The sequence below is a fragment of the Halichoerus grypus genome, chromosome 8 (assembly GCF_964656455.1).
Source record: "Halichoerus grypus chromosome 8, mHalGry1.hap1.1, whole genome shotgun sequence".
Lineage (NCBI taxonomy): Eukaryota > Metazoa > Chordata > Mammalia > Carnivora > Phocidae > Halichoerus > Halichoerus grypus.
Window position 1 is genome coordinate 68,692,783 of NC_135719.1, and position 15,210 is coordinate 68,707,992.

The 15,210-nt window shown below is 38.1% G+C and overlaps 1 protein-coding gene and 1 pseudogene across 3 annotated transcripts in view; one reads left to right on the forward strand and one right to left on the reverse strand.

Annotated features, from left to right (window-relative positions):
* The window catches only part of UBR1 (ubiquitin protein ligase E3 component n-recognin 1), a 148,979-nt gene that overhangs the window by 61,097 nt on the left and 72,672 nt on the right, over positions 1-15,210 (forward strand). For all 3 annotated transcript variants that reach the window (XM_078079463.1, XM_078079464.1, XM_078079465.1), the window contains exons 15-21: positions 941-1,121; positions 3,941-4,002; positions 4,283-4,393; positions 6,919-6,984; positions 7,242-7,343; positions 11,156-11,219; positions 13,191-13,315. In XM_078079463.1, coding sequence (XP_077935589.1) covers positions 941-1,121; positions 3,941-4,002; positions 4,283-4,393; positions 6,919-6,984; positions 7,242-7,343; positions 11,156-11,219; positions 13,191-13,315 — 711 coding nt within the window. The remainder of the gene's footprint in view (positions 1-940; positions 1,122-3,940; positions 4,003-4,282; positions 4,394-6,918; positions 6,985-7,241; positions 7,344-11,155; positions 11,220-13,190; positions 13,316-15,210) is intronic.
* LOC144382813 (cell division cycle protein 20 homolog pseudogene) lies at positions 4,437-6,782 on the reverse strand (annotated as a pseudogene).

Consider the following 15,210-nt stretch of genomic DNA (forward strand, 5'->3'; position numbering starts at 1 on the left):
AGAGGGAAAGAAAGTTTCAAAAAGATTAAGGTACTCATCAGGGGTGCCTGGGTGGCTTAGTCGGTTAAGTGTCTGCCTTCGACTCAGGTCGTGATCCCAGGGTCCTGGGATTGAGCCCCGTGTTGGGCTCCCTGCTTAGCAGGGAGTCTGCTTCTCCCTCTGCCTGTGCCCCTGCCCGGCTCTTCCTCTCTCTCTCAAATTAATAAATAAAATCTTTTTTTTTTAAAGATTTTATTTATTTGACAGAGAGAGACACAGCGACAGAGGGAACACAAGCAGGGAGAGTGGGAGAAGGAGAAGCAGGCTTCCCGCAGAGCAGGCTTCCCAGGACCCTGGGACCACGACCTGAGCCGAAGGCAGACGCTTAACGACTGAGCCACCCAGGCGCCCCAATAAATAAAATCTTAAAAAAAAAAAAAAAAAGATTAAGGTACTCAACAGAATACAATGCCACACACATTTTAAGGAAGATGGGGACTTGGAAAAGACCCTCTGAATTTGGTTACTACATAGATCCTTTGAATTTTTTTTCAAAAAGCAGTTCCGATCAGTTGGTAAGGGCAGAAAGCAGACCCTAAAGAAGTTTCAGAAGCTAGAGTGACAATAGCAAATGTAGATGACTTCAGAAAGTTTGGTAAATGTCCAGATGAGCAACGCATACTTTGACCTCATCTTGAATAATTATGCATGCCTTCCGTAAGATGAGGGTTGCCAAAAAATATGTGATATGGCTAGTTGCTGTACCATTTACGTGGTACTTAAAATGTTTTACTTTGATAGTGCATGTGTGTTTGTCTGTCTGATATTTCCACCTAGTTTGCAGATCCTCTGCAGGTATCCCTGCTATACATAAAATAATTTTGTGCTTATATTGACTATTTATTGAATGGTGTGGTAAAGTAGATAACTTAATGTATTTGCATTTTTCTTTTTCTTTTAGGAAGAGCTCTTACTCGTGGCTTATAAAGAATGTCACAAAGCTGTGATGAGGTGCAGTACAAGTTTTATATCTAGTAGCAAGACAGTAGTACAATTGTGTGGTCATACTCTGGAAACTAAGTCCTACAGAGTATCTGAAGATCTTGTAAGCATACATCTGCCACTCTCTAGGACTCTTGCTGGTGAGTGTTTGATTTTTTGCATGTTTCTATTAGCTTTGTTTTTTAGATATTCAGGGTAGTGGAATTATTTCTATTTTTGTTCTGTGCTCAGTATGTACAGACATACTCAGATCAGATACTGCAGTTAAGAGCTGTCACTGTCCTTCAAAGAACATCTATTTAAGAATGCTTGTGTATCTGGGCCTTTTTTTAATCTGGATCAACTAATGGATCCTTATAATACACACTTAAGGACTAACTTGGTAACTCATCTCCCACTCAGACTTAAATATAGCAAAATCTTGTTGCTGGTTTGTTTTTGTTTCAATTTTTTTTTTTTTTAAGATTTTATTTATTTATTTGACAGAGAGAGAGAGCACAAGCAGGGGGAGTGGCAGGCAGAGGCAGAGGGAGAAGCAGGCTCCCCGCAGAGCAGGGGGAGCCCAATGTGGGACTCTATCCCAGGATCCCGGGATCACGACCTGAGCCGAAGGCAGTCGCTTAACCAACTGAGCCACCTAGGCACCCTGTTTCAAATTTTTATTTAAATTCTCATTTGGGTTTTTTTGTTTTTTTTTTTAATTGCACTATAGTTAACATACATTGTTACTGGTTTTTAACATTCTTCTCTGCCTGATTATGCCAGTGTGTTGTGTGTGTCCTTGTTCCTTTCACCACTCAAAGAAAGAAATCATAGATTTTCTTTAATCGTTCTTTGATTTGCATTTCCGTGTAAATTGGCCCTGTCAGGTTTTTGGTTTTTTTTTAAGATTTTTATTTATTTATTTGAGAGAGAGAGACTGAGAGAGAGAGCACATGAGAGGGGGGAGGGTCGGGAGGGTCAGAGGGAGAAGCAGACTCCCTGCCGAGCAGGGAGCCTGATGCGGGACTCGATCCAGGGACTCCAGGATCATGACCTGAGCTGAAGGCAGTCGCTTAACCAACTGAGCCACCCAGGCGCCCCCTGTCAGGTTTTTTTAAAGCAACTTTATATAAGTGCATTTATTTATTTATTTATTTTTAAACAATATTGATAGCAGCTTTCTAATTTAGTTAGTTGGGAAGTAAGGAAGCTCTACTCCCAACATGGGGCTTGAGGCTCACTATCCTGAGATCAAGAGTCACATACTCAGGAACCCTGTGTGGTTCAGTCAGTTAAGTGTCTGACTCTTGATTTCAGCTCAGGTCATAATCTCAGGATCATGGGATCAAGCAGGGCTCCGGTCTCAGCAGGGAGTCTGCTTGACATTCTCTGCCCCTCTATCTCCCTCCCTGTCTGCCTCTCCCTCCCCCGCCCCCTGGTCTCACACACTTGCTCTCTCTCTCTCTCTAAAATAAATAAAATCTTAAAAAAAAAAAAAGAGTCGCATGCTATACTGACTGAGCCAGCCAGATGCCCTACATTTATATTTTTAATTGTGGTAAAATATGCATATAACACAAAATTTATAATTTTACCATTTTTAAATGTATAATTCAATGGCATTAAGTATATTCACATTGTTATGCAGTCATCACTACCATCCATCTTCAGAATTTTTCATCTTTCCCTACTGAAATTCTGTACCTATTCAACATAACACCTCAATCCCCACTCCCTGCAGTACCTGGCAGTCACCATTCTACTTTCCATTTCTATGACTTGACTACTCTAGGTACCTCACGTAATTGAAATCATACAGGTATCCTTTATAACTGGCTTATTTCACTTACTACAGTGTCCTTAGTTTATCCATCTTATAGCATGTATCAGAATTTCCTTCTTTTTTGAGGCTGAATAATATTCCATAGTATGTATATACCACCTTTTGCATATGCATTCATCCACAAATGGATGCTTGGGTTGCTTCCACCTTTTGGCTGTTGTGAATAATGTTGCTGTGAATATGAGTGTACAAGTATCTCTTTGAGCCCTTGTTTTCAATTCTTTGGGGTATGTATCCTAAGTGGAATTACTGGCCCATAAGGTAATTCTACTTTTTAATTTTTTGAGGAAACTCCATACTCTTTCTCATAGCAACTGCACCATTTTACATTCCCACTAGCAGTGCACAAGGATTCCATTTTCTCCACATCCTCACCAACACTTCTTATTTTCTGTTTTTTTAATAGTCATCCTAATGAGTGAAGTGGTAGCCCATTGTGGTTTTGATGTGCATTTCCCCAATGATTAGTGATTATTGAGCATCTTTTCCTGTGCTTGTTGGCTGTGTTTATATCTTCTTTGGAGAAATGTTTATTCAAGTCCTTTGTATGTTTTTTTAATCAGATTTTTTTGTTGTTGCAGTTTTCTATATATTCTCAATATTAACTGGATATCAGATATATGATGTGCAAATATTTTCTCCCATTCTGTGGGTTGCCTTTCTACTCTGTTGATAGTGTCTTTTGAAATTATTGCTAAATCTAATGTCTTGAAGCCTTTTCCTTATGTTTTCTTCTAAGAGTTTTATAGTTTTAGCTCCTATGATTAGCTTTTTGATTAATTTAATTTTTGCACATGGTGTAATTGATGTGATTTGTATGTCACTTCTCTTTTTATAAGAAGAAATACTTAAATTAGTTTTCAATTCTTTTGATGCTTGTTTAAGAGCAGGATAAGGATATCTTGAGAGGCAACATATTATTTTTACATAATGTATAAACACAACTTGCACAATGTAGGATCTTAAATGTATTAATACTACCGTGTTTCAAAATTAGAAATCAAAAGTTTGCATTTCTAAACTCAATAAATGTATATTAACATCTCACAAGTTCCTAAACTTGAGGAGTTAATGAGACAGATTAACTGGGTTTATTCCTTTTTCATTTTTCTCTCTCTTTTTTATAACTGTTAGGTCTTCATGTGCGTTTAAGCAGGCTGGGAGCTGTTTCAAGACTGCATGAATTTGTGCCTTTTGTAAGTAACTCTATTAAGTGTTGATTTACTTATATCCTATTTCTAAATACTTTTTGGTTGATGAGAGGGAAGAAAAATTTTGAAACCTACCTGAATAATTTCCATTCAGTACTTTTATGTCTATATATAAGAACATTGAAATCTGAATCACAAGAACTTGGAATTATCTCATTCAGGTCCATCCATTTTACAGATGAGAAAACTGAGGACTGTTTAGTGCCATAACTTTGAGACACATCCAAGCCCTCTGAAAAATAACAAAATTGCTCATTTGTTTCAGGAGGACTTTCAAGTAGAGGTACTAGTGGAATATCCTTTGCGTTGTCTGGTATTGGTTGCCCAGGTTGTTGCTGAGATGTGGCGAAGAAATGGGCTCTCTCTCATTAGCCAGGTATGGCAAGGCCTGTTCACATTTATGAGTGTGTTCTATTTCTGATCATTTTTTCTTTAATTTTACCTTGTGTCCCTGGATTTTGCTGACTATTTACTTTCTGTTCTCTTATATAAACTCAGAAATGAAAGTTCTAGTAACCATATAGACATTTGTTGTTTTATCCTATTGAGTGGATAGATTAAGTGAAAGCCAGTAGAAACCTCTCCATTAATATAGGTCTTTTCTGAAGATTTCCTTACTTGGGGACCTGTAGTCTTTTTTTTTTTTTTAAGATTTTATTTATTTATTTGGCACAGAGAGAGAGCATGAGCAGGGAGGAGGAGCCAGGGGAGAGGGAGAGGCAGCCTCCCCCCCTGAGCAGGGAGCCCAATGTGGGACTTGATCCCAGGACTCTGGGATCATGACCTGAGGTGAAGGCAGATGCTTAACTGGCTGAGCCACCCAGGCGCCCCCCCACCATTCTTAACTGAAGGCTACCTGAACAATTTTTCCTTCCATTCTAAAGCAAATAAAGAGGAATGCTTTTCCTAAAATGTGGGAAACTGGACTTGTAAAGCTACAACTTGGGAGATAAATGGCTTTATGATTGTAGAAATTGGTTTACTTTTATTGAAATGGACATTTTTTTTTAAGAGAGGGAGATATGACTTTATTAGGAAAAAAAAAAAAAAAACAACTGAGGTGATGAGTTGGTCCTTAACAGATGCCTTGGTGGGTGAGGCTGCTCTTGCCTGCACTGGCCTTCTCCTGCTCCCGCCACCGTGCAGGGTCCAACTCAAAGCAGTGCCATAGCTGCAGGGTCTCATCTGCTGCTGCTGAGTCCGTGGTGGCCCCATCTGGGCTCATGGCCAGACTTAGGACCCAGGCAGTGTGACCTTTAAGCTCAGCCACATTGGCCATGGTTGGGTACTTCCAAATAACCAACTGGTTCTGGGCAAAGCCATGGCCTGAGATGAGCTCCTTGTAGTGGGGAGACCAGAGGATGGAGCACACCTGGGATTGAGCATCCACAGCACTCAGACAGGCCCCAGAGCAGACATTCCAGATTCGAATGTGTCGGTCGCTGGTGCCCCCTCCAGTTGCCAGGACAATGGACTGCCAGGGACACCAAGCTACAGCCTTGACAGCCCCTTGATGCTGGGTGAATGTCTGCAGGAGAACCTAGCCACCCTCTCTAGGAGCACTAGGCCACACATTGACCAAGTTATCGTTGCCACCACTGGCCAAATGTTCGCCATCTGGGGCCCAGCGCAGCCCACGTACCTCCTGGCTGTGGCCACTCAGTGTGGCCACGTGGTGTTCTGCCACCCAAACATCATGGTGGTGGATGTGGCCAGAATGTGAGCCACTGGACACGATATAGCTATTCCAACACAGGGAGCTCACACAGGCAGAATGACTGGTCATGTTTCGAAGCCACTTCTGCTGCTGCACATCCCACAGCTGCACCTCCGCAGTGCCACGTAGTTGCCCTCTTTGATCCAGGCCACAGAGGATATACAGTCCCCAGCCTGCTCCATTTGCAGCAGCTGCAAGATGTCACCAGAGCTAGCACTCCACAAGTACACACTGTTGTCCAACGCCACAGCCAGTACATTCCCAGAGCTCCAGGCAACAAGGTTCAGTCATTCCGGATTTCAGGGGCATCCACGATTCGGTCTGGCAGGGAAGGAATGTAACCGCAGGTCTTCCGGCTGGAGCCAGGCATGGCCTTCTGGCTGTAAAGCACTTTCAGTCTGTTCTGGTAACCCTCTGGGGCATTTTGTGGTTTTCCACTGAGCCGAAGGATCTTGGCTTCCTCCACATCAAAACCATTCAGGTTCAAAGCCCAGGCTTTCTGATGTTCCTTCTTGGTGGGCATCTGGCTATCTGCAGGCTGGTTTTCCTTGCTCAGGAGGAAACTGGCCACCTCCATCTGGGAAGTACTGCGATGGAGGATATAGCGGTCACTGCCAGGTTTGCTGGGACTGGTCTGAGCCTTGGAGATGGATTTGCCGGGAGTTCGGCCTGGGGTCCTGCTGGCGCTGCCCGCATGGGTGAGGGAGCCGGCCCCGCGGCTTCCTTAGCTTTGCGCTGCCAGCGCGCGGGGCGGGGGGGTGGCTGCATTGGGGATAGGCGCGTCCAGTTGCAGCAGCAAGTGCAGGTCACTCTCGAACACGAACTGCGCGGAGCGTCTGCAGGGGGAGGGGTCCTTGAAGTGGGTGCCCACCGAGTCCTTCAGCCCGCAGCAGGTTCCAATCCCAGACCGACTCTGAAGTGGGCATTTTTAACTTAGAGGAAATAAATTATTTCATTGTTGAGTAATAATTAATATAGAGCATTTTAAACTCAAGTATTTTCATGCATATTTCCTTCAAAATCTCACAAATCCCTTAAAATAATTCATAGATGTACAATTTTTTTCCCACTAAGGAGTTCTTGGAATTTTTAGTTTTGAGAAAGTTTTAGAAATAATTTTTGTTGAGAATTCTGTTTAAAATAAAATAATTCTTGTAGCTTCTATTCTACCTTTTATTTTATAGGTATTTTATTACCAAGATGTTAAGTGCAGAGAAGAAATGTATGATAAAGATATCATTATGCTTCAGGTACCTATTGAAATTACTTTGGATATCTATGTCTTAACTTTCCTTCTTAGATCCCTTGTAATGAGAAAAGATACTATAATTATTTTTAACTTTATTTAAAATTTTCTCATTGTTAAAACGGAATATGGCATCATAAAAACGGAAGGGACTACTACATTATCTTCTGCAGACTCTATACTATTTCTGACAGTCCTACTAGAGACAAATGTTTCTTCATTTAATACATGTAGAACTGTGATGCTGCATTTCTTTCACAGATTGGTGCATCTTTAATGGATCCCAATAAGTTCTTGTTACTGGTACTTCAGAGGTATGAACTTGCTGATGCTTTTAATAAGACTATATCCACAAAAGACCAGGTAAGCAACAGAAACAGATATGTGAATTAATTCCAAAGGAAATATTTTTGTTAACAATTTTAATCATATTTAGGATTTTTTATCTTTAGGTATATTTCCAAAAATCACACATATACATACAACATGCATATATATCTACATATGCACACATATACTCTTTATAAAAATTTAGAATATATAGATTAATAATAAGAAAAATCACATGAAACAGTCTGCCTCCTAGAAATGATCACTTTTTTTTTTTTTAATGTTGTTAGTTAACATATAGTGCAATATTGGTTTCTGGAGTAGAATTCACTGATTCATCACTTATATACAACACCCAGTGCTCATCACAAGTGCCCTCTTTAATACCCATCACCCATCTAGCGCATCCCCCACCCACCTCCCTCCATCAACCCTTCATTTGTTCTCTTGCGTTAAGAGTCAATTATGGCAGGGTGCCTGGGTGGCTCAGTTGGTTAAGCATCGGCCTTTGGCTCAGGTCATTATCCCAGGGCCCTGGGATCAAGCCCTGCATTGGACTCCCTACTCAGCAGGGAAGCCTGCTTCTCCCTCTCCTTCTGCCTACCGCTCCCCCTGCTTGTGCTTTCTCCTGCTCTCTCTGTCAAATAAATAAAATCTTAAAAAAAAAGTCACTTATGGCTTGTTTCCCTCTCTCCTTTTCTTTTCCACCTTCCCATATGCTCATCTGTTTTCTTTCTTAAATTCCACGTATGAGTGAGATCACACGGTGTTTGTCTTTCTCTGACTGACTTGTTTCTCTTAGCATAATACACTTTAGCTCCATCCACATTGTTGCAAATGGCAAGATTTCATTCTTTTTGATGACTGAATAATATCCCATTGTATATATATATACCACATCTTCTTTATCCATTCATCAGTCGATGGACATTTGGGCTCTCTCCACAGTTTGGCTATTGTTGATAATGCTGCTATAAACATCGGGGTGCATATACCCCTTCAAATCTGTATTTTTGTATCCTTTGGGTTAGTGCAATTGCTGGATCATAGGGTATTTCTATTTTTAACTTTTTGAGGAACCTCCAAACTGTTCTCCAGAGTGGCTGTACCCGTTTGCATTCCCACCAACAGTGCAAGAGGGTTCCCCTTTCTCCACATCCTTGCCAACACCCGTTGTTTCTTGTGTTGTTAATTTTAGCGTTTCTGACAGGTGTGAGGTGGTATCTCATCATGGTTTTGATTTGTATTTCCCTGATGATGAGTGATGTTGAGCATCTTTTCATGTATCTGTTAGCCATCTGGTTGTCTTCTTGGAAAAGTGTCTATTCATGTCTTCTGTCCATTTCTTAACTGGATGATTTGTTTTTTGGGTATCGAGTTTATTAAGTTCTTTATAGATTTTGGATACTAACCCTTTATCAGATATGTCGTTTGCAAATATCCCATTCCGAAAGCTGCCTTTTAGTTTTGTTGATTGTTTCTTTCGCTGTGCAGAAGCTTTTTATCTTGATGAAGTCCCAGTCATTCATTTTTGCTTTTGTTTCCCTTGCCTTTGGTGACTATGGCCGAGGTCAAAGAGATTTCTGCCTGTGTTCCCCTCTAGGATTTTGATGATTTCCTGTCTCATATTAAGGTCTTTCATCCATTTTGAATTTATTTTTGTGTATGATGTACAAAAGTGATCCAGTTTCATTCTTCTGCATGATGCTGTCCAGTTGCCCTAACACTATTTGTTGAAGAGACTTTTTTCTATTGGATATTCTTTCCTGCTCTGTTGAAGATTAGTTGACCGTAGAGTTGAGGGTCCACTTCTGGGTTCTCTGTTCTGTTCCATTGATCTATGTGTCTGTTTTTGTGCCAATACCATACTATCTTGATGACTCCAGATTTGTAATATAGCTTGCAATCCGGAATCGTGATGCCTCCAGTTTTGTTTTTCTTTTCTTTTCTTTTTTTTAAAGATTTTATTTATTTATTTATTTATTTGACAGAGAGAGGGACAGCAAGAGAGGGAAAACAAGCAAGGGGAGTGTGAGAGGGAGAAGCAGGCTTCCCGCTGAGCAGGGAGCCCGATGCGGGGCTCGATCCCAGGACCCTGGGATCATGACCTGAGCCGAAGGCAGACGCTTAACAACTGAGCCACTCAGGCACCCCTCCAGTTTTGTTTTTCCTTTTTAGAATTGCTTTGGCTCTTCAGGGTCTTCTGTAGTTCCATACAAATTTTAGGATTGTTTGTTCTAGCTCTGTGAAAAATGCTTGTGGTATTCGATAGGTGTTGCATTAAATGTGTAGATTGCTTTGGGTAGTATAGACATTTTAACAGTGTTTGTTCTTCTAATCCATAAGCATGGAATGCTTTTCCATTTCTTTATGTCCTCTTCAGTTTCTTTCATAAATATTCTATAGTTTTCAGAGTACACATCTTTTACTTCTATAGTTAGATTTATTCCTAGGTATATTCTTGTTTGTGGTGCAGTTGCAGATGGGATCGATTCCTTGATTTCTTTTTCTGCTGCTTCATTATTGGTGTGTGGAAATGCAACAGATTTCTGCCATTGATTTTACATCCTGTGACTTTGCTGAATTTAGAAATGATCACTTTTTAAGTTTTGGTGTCTTGTTTTTACACCAAAAATTGGATCATTTTGTATGTGCTTTTTTGTAATTTGCTTTCTCTTCTTAATGAGATATTTGCTATATTTTTTCTTGTCATTAAATACATAGCCACATCATTTTTTATGTCATAATTTTTAATGGCTATATATTATTGCACTGTATGATTGCATTATACCTTAGTCCCCTATTGCTGAAGCGGTTTTCTAGTTTTTTTGGTCTCAGAAACATCTCTGCACCTCAGTTTAAACACTTGCCTAATTATTTTGTTAAGATAAATTTTTAAAAGTGGATTTGCTGAAGAAAACAATGTGCTCTTTCTTAAGACTCTTTTTTTTTTTCTTAAGACTCTTAAAAGTTACTCAGATTTACACTCTTTAGCAGTATGTACATCTGGTATTTTTACCAGATGTACCAGTATGGCACTCGTATTTTTAATCTTTGTTGATGCAGTAGGTGAAAGCTGGTCTTTCATTTGTAGGTGTAGTTCTTTAATTAGCAGTGAGGCTGATCATGTTTTCATGATTACTGGCCTTTTTCTCCCCCTTTCTGATAATAAATTATCTTTCTAGTCCTTCATCCTTTTTCTGTTTTTGTCAGAATTCCTTATTTAGTAAGGATATTCTTCATTTATTGTATTGTTACATTTTTCACAATTTATTATTTGTTGTCCTATACAGTTTCATCATCCTTCATTGCTTTAAAATTTGATACGAACTTATAAATTAGTCCTTACCTACTTTGAATTTATGAATTTATTTTATGCTTTCACATTAGAAGTTAGTTGCAAAGAACCAAAGAATAGGATATAAAATACAAAGCTAATTTTTAGTCATGTTTTATACTCAATGTAAAAATGAGTATCTAATTTGCTACATTGCTTAAATAAGAGATGTGTTAAGGAAAGCTACTGTCACCGTAGCTGGTATCTATTATTTGAAGCCACTGTCCCACCAACCCAGATAAGAAGGAAGTCATTAGAATTAGTTTGTTGACTTAAGGCTCTATGGTAATGATAATGAAAACAATAATATTTTTATTGAGTTATTACTTGCCAGGTATTGTGAACCTTGTGGAATTTGATGTCAAAAAAGGGAGTTATTCACCTAATAATCTGTTCTAGTCTGAGGAAAATACTGGACTGCATGGGCCATGAGCCTGATCCAGAAATGTATGTTTTATGAAAGCTTTTGGTTCATATGTAACTAATTTATTCTTTTTTGATTTAATAGGATTTGATTAAACAATATAATACATTAATAGAAGAAATGCTTCAAGTCCTCATCTATATTGTAGGTAAGATTAAAACATGTTTGAAATAGGATATGAGTTCTTTTTAGAGAGAACGTTAATAAAAACTGTAATTTATCATTTTACTCTCTTCCCAAACATAGCATAGAATATTAATGTGACTAATATGATTGATACGTTTAGAAACCCAGCTTTTAAAAAAGCACAGCTCTATTATATCTTTATTTTTCAGTACCTGATTTATAATTGTTTGGTCTTGTTTGTAGAGGTCTGGAATACAATTATCCTACTTAGAAATGTAGATGAAAAATATCTGTACATTGACTGCTGAAAATCTTATTTATATATGAAATTTCAGGTCTAAAATATTTTCATCGTGTCATTCTATTGAATTACTTTGTGCAATACTGGCCATACTTTTATTTTTTTATGTTCATTTTATAGTCTTTATTGATTTTATCAGCTAAGTAAAAGTTCTTAACTTCTCATTCTGGCTGTTGTTTCTTACTTTACTGCAGCAGACATGGCTTTATATTAGTAGTTCCTAGTGAGGATTCTAGCCATTAGTTAAATCTGAAAACATGGGTTCATTTTACTTGTTGTGAAAGAATTAGTTACTGACTGGCTGCTTGTCTCAGCAGGAAGTATGATAAACCTTAATTGCTAAATGAGATATACATGTGTAAAAGATTTTTAAATTAATGCTATACTTTATTAAATTATAAAAACTTGAGGGGAATTTTAATGTTTGTTCTTGGAATACTATATGAAGAATTTCTAGTACTGTATTAAATTTTTGCTATTTTATATTTTTATTGTTTTATTATTGCTACTGTTATTTTTCTGTTATTGTGTTTATCCAGATTTATTGGGTTTTTCCTCCTATGTGATTTGATTCTTGGTTAATACTTGCTATATTCTTGAGTATAATAAGTTCATTACTTTCAGGAGTCAACATTTAATATATATCATTAATATATATGTGTAAGTAATATATATGTAATTATATTCTATAGTAATTACATATTGTATTGTTATACATTATATTATTATACTTCCATTATTTATAATATATTAACTATCAAGAGCATGCCATCTATATTCTTTGGGTCTCAGATTCCTGACTTGTAAAACTAGAAGCTAATCTGTATGATCTCTAAAGTTCCTTCTAGCACTGAACTTCTAGGGAATATTGTTTTAGGTGAAAGGAAATTGAAAGTTACAAAGTGCTTTACAAATGTTAAGAGGAATGATCTGTTTGAAATGAATTCACTTCACAAAAAGTCATTCTTTGGCTAATGTGTAGAATTTATCAAATCTCTTAGGCAAAAGTTTCCTATCTTTAAAATAACCTTGTTATAAATATCATAGGACTTTTTATACATGCTGTAGTATTGAAAATCAGTGGTGACATAAGGCCAGTTATCATAGGCCTTCTTAAGGCAATTGGAATTAGATGATATGACACCAATGAAGTTCCCATAGTTAACTATATTTTCTCTCTCCATTTGGCAGTTTATTGAGATGAAAAATGGAAATGTGATCATGTGGGCATTTTAGCAACACCAGTCATTCCTGATACATATTATTTTAAGTATTTTGTTTTTGAGTTTCACTTTGTTCTTTCTTAAAATAACAAGTAGAGACAAAATTGAGGAAGATCTTGAAAGAAAAGCTATCGTTCAACAATGGCCACTACTTTTTCAATGCCATGTGCTTTGTTTTCTGATTTAGAAGCACATGCTAATTTAATTGAGGGGCCTTGTTTATAATGTATATGTGTACCTCTGTGTGTTTGTGTGTGTATAAATTACAAGAAAGCCTGTGTTTTTAGATCTCTTCATTTTTCTTCCTCTGGCTTTTACATAATTTTATTCAGATTTTGGAACATGTGCAAATAATTTTTGGTCCCTTTCTCATGGACTTACTGCATTGTTCTGTGTATAAGTGTTCCTGGTAGAAGAGATTTGAATAGAAAATAATGGTTTTACTGTTTTTTTTCATTGTTTGTATTAGGAGAGCGTTATGTACCTGGAGTGGGAAATGTGACCAAAGAAGAGGTCACAATGAGAGAAATTATTCACTTGCTTTGTATTGAACCCATGCCACATAGTGCCATTGCCAAAAATTTACCTGAGAATGTAAGTCCAATACGGTTTTTTACTCCATTCACCTTAAGATGGGATTTTTTTTTCTTTTTTGTTAATTGGAAACTACTATGAAGTTTGAGGAAAATCTATTTGGCAAATTTTCCAGATCTAAACTTTAATTCTGGACTTCGGGGCATTAGGAAACATTTAAGAAACATCATAGCTATTTGTTTTTTGGGTTTTTTTTATTATTATTATTTTTAAAGATTTTATTTATTTGAGAGAGAGAGAGCATGAGGGGGGGAGGGTCAGAGGGAGAAGCAGACTCCTCGCTGAGCAAGGAGCCCGACGCAGGACTCGATCCCGGGACTCCAGGATCATAACCTGAGCCGAAGGCAGTCGCTTAACCAACTGAGCCACCCAGGCGCCCAGAAACATTATAGCTATTTGGAAAACATCTTAGAACAAGAAACTCCCTGACTTTTTGTTTACCTTAAAATAAAATTTCTCCAGAGAAAAAGGGAGCTCCCTGAAATACTATTTGGGTAGTATGTTAGTCTGGATCTTCCAAGAAGCAGATGTCAAGCCAAAACATACAAGAATTTATGAGGAATGATGCCTATGAGAGAAAATGGTGAGGGAGTTTGGAAAAGCTGGGGGAGCCATGAGACTGTCAGGCGAGGCTGATTTCAGGTGAAGAAAGGAAGAAAGGTTAGATAGAAGCATTCTAGACCACTGGGTAATCTACTCCAGGCTTGATGTCTTCCCCTGTATCCCAGAGTGAGCCTGCGTTAGTATCTCTGCTGCCTCTAACTGAGGCCTGCAGGGTGCAGTCTCAGGGCCACCGCAGGTGATACTTATGTTTTTGTATATACTGATTATCGAAGTAATAATTCTAAAGATTATGAGTCTCATATTTTTTCTCCTGAGATTTAATTATGAATTAGAACAATGATTCTTAAAAGAGAATTAGACTTATCTAATATCAAGGTGTTCTAGAGAAGTAGAATAGAGATAAGCTTGGACTATTGGTCATTTTTCCCAAAAAATATTTGTATCTTTTTCCAGTTTCATTGTTAACTGATTCTCAAGCTAACCATTTGGCATAACACCTTCATAATTTCTGCATATCTATCTACCAATTTTATAATTATTAATACATTTTAAGATTAACTTACTTTTTTTTTTAAAGATTTTATTTATTTATTTGACAGAGAGAGACACAGCGAGAGAGGGAACACAAGCAGGGGGAGTGGGAGAGGGAGAAGCAGGCTTCCCACAGAGCAGGGAACCTGACGTGGGGCTCGATCCCAGGACCCTGGGATCATGACCTGAGCCGAAGGCAGACACCTAACGACTGAGCCACCCAGGCGCCCCAAGATTTAACTTACTTTTTTAAAGATTTATTTATTTGAGAGAAAGCCAGGAGCACAAGAGTGGGGGGAGGGGCGATGGAGAGAATCCTCAAGCAGACTCCCCACTGAGTGCAGAGCCCGATGTGGGGCCCAATCTCATGACCTATGAGATCATGACCTGAGCTGAAATCAAGAGTCAGATGCTCAACTGATTGAGCTACCCAGGCGCCCCTAACTTATATTTTTTCTTAGCATCTTTCTAGGCAGTACTATCAGTGAAATAGTAGGTTTAGATTCTGGATTTTTTTTTTCCTAATTCATATTAAAATAAGTGAGTAACTATTCAAAATTTTTAAAATATGTAACTGTGTGCAACCTAAAATAATTTCACATACCACTAGTGATACACATACCGTACTTTGCAAAAGAAATCTTTAGGGCATATCCTAACTTCATTGCTTACCCCAAGTGCATTATTTTTAAAAGAAGTTAAATATCATAATTTTTGCAAAACTATAGGAATCTGTGAGCTTGCTTTAATATCTTTAGTATCTTGACTATGTTCAGTCAGAAAATTATTATAATGCAGAA